Source organism: Saimiri boliviensis, chromosome 8 (assembly GCF_048565385.1).
Source record: "Saimiri boliviensis isolate mSaiBol1 chromosome 8, mSaiBol1.pri, whole genome shotgun sequence".
In the NCBI taxonomy this organism is placed as follows: Eukaryota; Metazoa; Chordata; class Mammalia; order Primates; family Cebidae; genus Saimiri; species Saimiri boliviensis.
Genome location: NC_133456.1, coordinates 99,081,976 through 99,084,583, shown reverse-complemented (window position 1 = coordinate 99,084,583; position 2,608 = coordinate 99,081,976). Strand labels below are relative to the sequence as shown.

Below are 2,608 nucleotides of genomic sequence, written 5' to 3'. Positions count from 1 at the left end.
GAACCGCGCGCGAGGCAGGTAAGGAAGCCAGTACGCAGAGGCAGCGGAGCCGGAGGAGAGCTGTGCGAGAAGCCGGGATCGCAAAGCCCCGCCTTTTCCTCGCCCCAGGAACTCCTAAAGGGAGCAAAGTGCCCCCCGCCCCCGCCCACTGCCGCTCCTCCGGGCCCCCTCACCGCCCGCACCCCGCGCTCTGATTGGCTGGCGCAGCGGGTCCCTGGCACGCGCCTGTGGATGTTGTTATAAGAATCCTCGCGTGCCGGCCCTCAGCTCCAGCAAGTCCTCCACAGCCCTCCCCAGCGCAGCGCGGGCGCCGGTCAGAGCGCAGCGGCTGCGGGCACTCCAGGGAGGCTCGAGGGCGGGCAGCCCGGCGGCCGCCTCGCTGCCCCCAGCCAGGGCCCCGGGAAGGGAGGGGCTCGGACGGGCGACGCCCGCCACCGAAACTTACCAAGAAGTACCAAGAGCAGCCCGGCAGTCCAGCTGCCCACTCCGGCGGTGAGCATGGACGCGGTGCTGCTGGAGCACTTCCCTGGGGGCCTGGACGCCTTCCCTTCTCCCTACTTCGACGAGGACGACTTCTTTACCGACCAGTCTTCCAGGGACCCTCTGGAGGACGGCGATGAGCTGCTGGCTGACGAGCAGGCCGAGGTGGAGTTCCTTAGCCACCAGCTGCACGAGTACTGCTACCGCGACGGGGCGTGCCTGCTGCTACAGCCCGCGCCCCCGGCCGCCCCGCTCGCGCTCGCCCAGCCGCCCTCCAGGGGCCCCGGTGAGCCAGAGGACGGCTGCGGCGGCGGCGGCGGCTACTGCTGCGAGGCGGGGGCGCCCCCCGGCGGCTTCCCCTACTCGCCCGGCTCGCCGCCCTCGTGCCTGGCATACCCATGCGCTGGGGCGGCCATGCTTACGTCCCCCGGGGCGCGGCTGCGCGGCCTGAGCGGAACTGCGGCGGCGGCGGCGCGGCGGCGGCGGCGGGTGCGCTCCGAGGCGGAGCTGCAGCAGCTGCGCCAGGCGGCCAACGTGCGCGAGCGGCGGCGCATGCAGTCTATCAACGACGCCTTCGAGGGGCTGCGCTCGCACATCCCCACACTGCCGTACGAGAAGCGCCTCTCCAAGGTGGACACGCTGCGCCTGGCCATCGGCTACATCAACTTCCTCAGCGAACTCGTGCAGGCCGACCTGCCCTTGCGGGGCGGTGGCGCGGGCGGCTGCGGGGGCCCGGGTGGCGGCGGTCGCCTGGGCGGGGACAGTCCGGGCAGCCAGGCCCCGAAGGTCATCATCTGCCATCGGGGCACCCGTAAGTGCGTCCGCTTCCCAGCTCAGGGAGACGGGGACCGGGCACTCGAAGGCTCCGGAGGGGCTGGAGGAGCTGACTGCCAAGCAGACAGACGGACCGACGGACTGTCAGTGGGCATTGGCAACCTTGAACTCGAGCTGGGGTTTTTCAGGTTTTTTTTTTTTTTTCCCCTGCCACTTTGACCTCGGCTTTCCAGGGTGCGCGTCCCCGCCAGACTTGCAGCTCCCGGGATTCCTGGGAGGTGATGGTGGGGGCTTGAAGTGTGGAGGAAGAAAGTGGTTTTAGTATAACCGGAGGACACCTGCTCAGTTGAGGTGCCCAGGAAAGGGTCCTAAAGAACTTGATGGGATCACTGGGAATGTGGTTGGAGATTCACAGTCTGTTCTCTCTTCTCACCTCTCCAGGGTCCCCCTCCCCCAGCGACCCGGATTATGGCCTCCCTCCGCTAGCAGGACACTCTCTCTCTTGGACTGATGAAAAACAACTCAAGGAACAAAATATTATCCGAACAGCCAAAGTCTGGACCCCAGAGGACCCCAGGAAACTCAACAGCAAATCTTCCTTCAACAACATAGAAAACGAACCACCATTTGAGTTTGTGTCCTGAAAAGTCCCAGACTCGGCTGAGGATCTGATTATGTCTCTGTGCATATTGTACATGTAAATATCTATAATGTAAATGTAATTTAAGAATCAAAGTTTTCTAATGGCAATCAACTGTTATTTATCTATTTATTATCCTGTTGAGTTGATGAAATCAATGATTTCTTTTAAAATATATAATTTATATAATTTATCTTGATTTTCTGAAAATATGCAATAATATGATTTTCCTGAACTCTGTGTTGCTGGGAGAATTCTGGCCAGAAAACGTTATGCTTATTTATTGCCAGATATGGTTTATTTCTAAGCGTTGTCAATAAATGCTATTTACGACTTTTCCTGAAGGTTTTTGAGTACATGATCTGATAGATAATTGTTAGAAAGAATTAGTAAAAAATTAACCGAACCAGAGACTCAGAAGTGTAGCTCTCTAGTAAGAAACTACATTTCAGATTTAGCCTAAAGGTGGGTGGGTTAAAGAATTAGACCTCAACGTTCTATGTTCTATGACAGAACTTCATCTAGGTCGCCTGCCCTACGTAGCAGCTTTTGTCTGTATTTTTTAGCCCACCTTCCAAACACCCTATTGGGCAAATATATCTTGGAGTATTTATTGTTCCCATTTTGCAGATGGGAAAGGTAAGGCTCAGAGATGACATTTGATTTACTCAAGGTCACCCCGCCCTGCCTATTCCTGGTGTATAAAATTGAGCG

General features: G+C 58.1%; 1 protein-coding gene across 1 annotated transcript; it reads left to right on the top strand.

The window, feature by feature from the left end:
• The first annotated feature begins 269 nt into the window (after positions 1 to 269).
• PTF1A (pancreas associated transcription factor 1a) lies at positions 270 to 2,231 on the top strand. The gene is made up of 2 exons (XM_039478991.2): positions 270 to 1,291; positions 1,696 to 2,231. Exons 1-2 carry the CDS (start codon positions 499 to 501, stop codon positions 1,896 to 1,898), a joined length of 996 nt encoding a protein of 331 aa, XP_039334925.1. The 5' UTR covers positions 270 to 498; the 3' UTR covers positions 1,899 to 2,231.
• Positions 2,232 to 2,608: the final 377 nt, after the last annotated feature.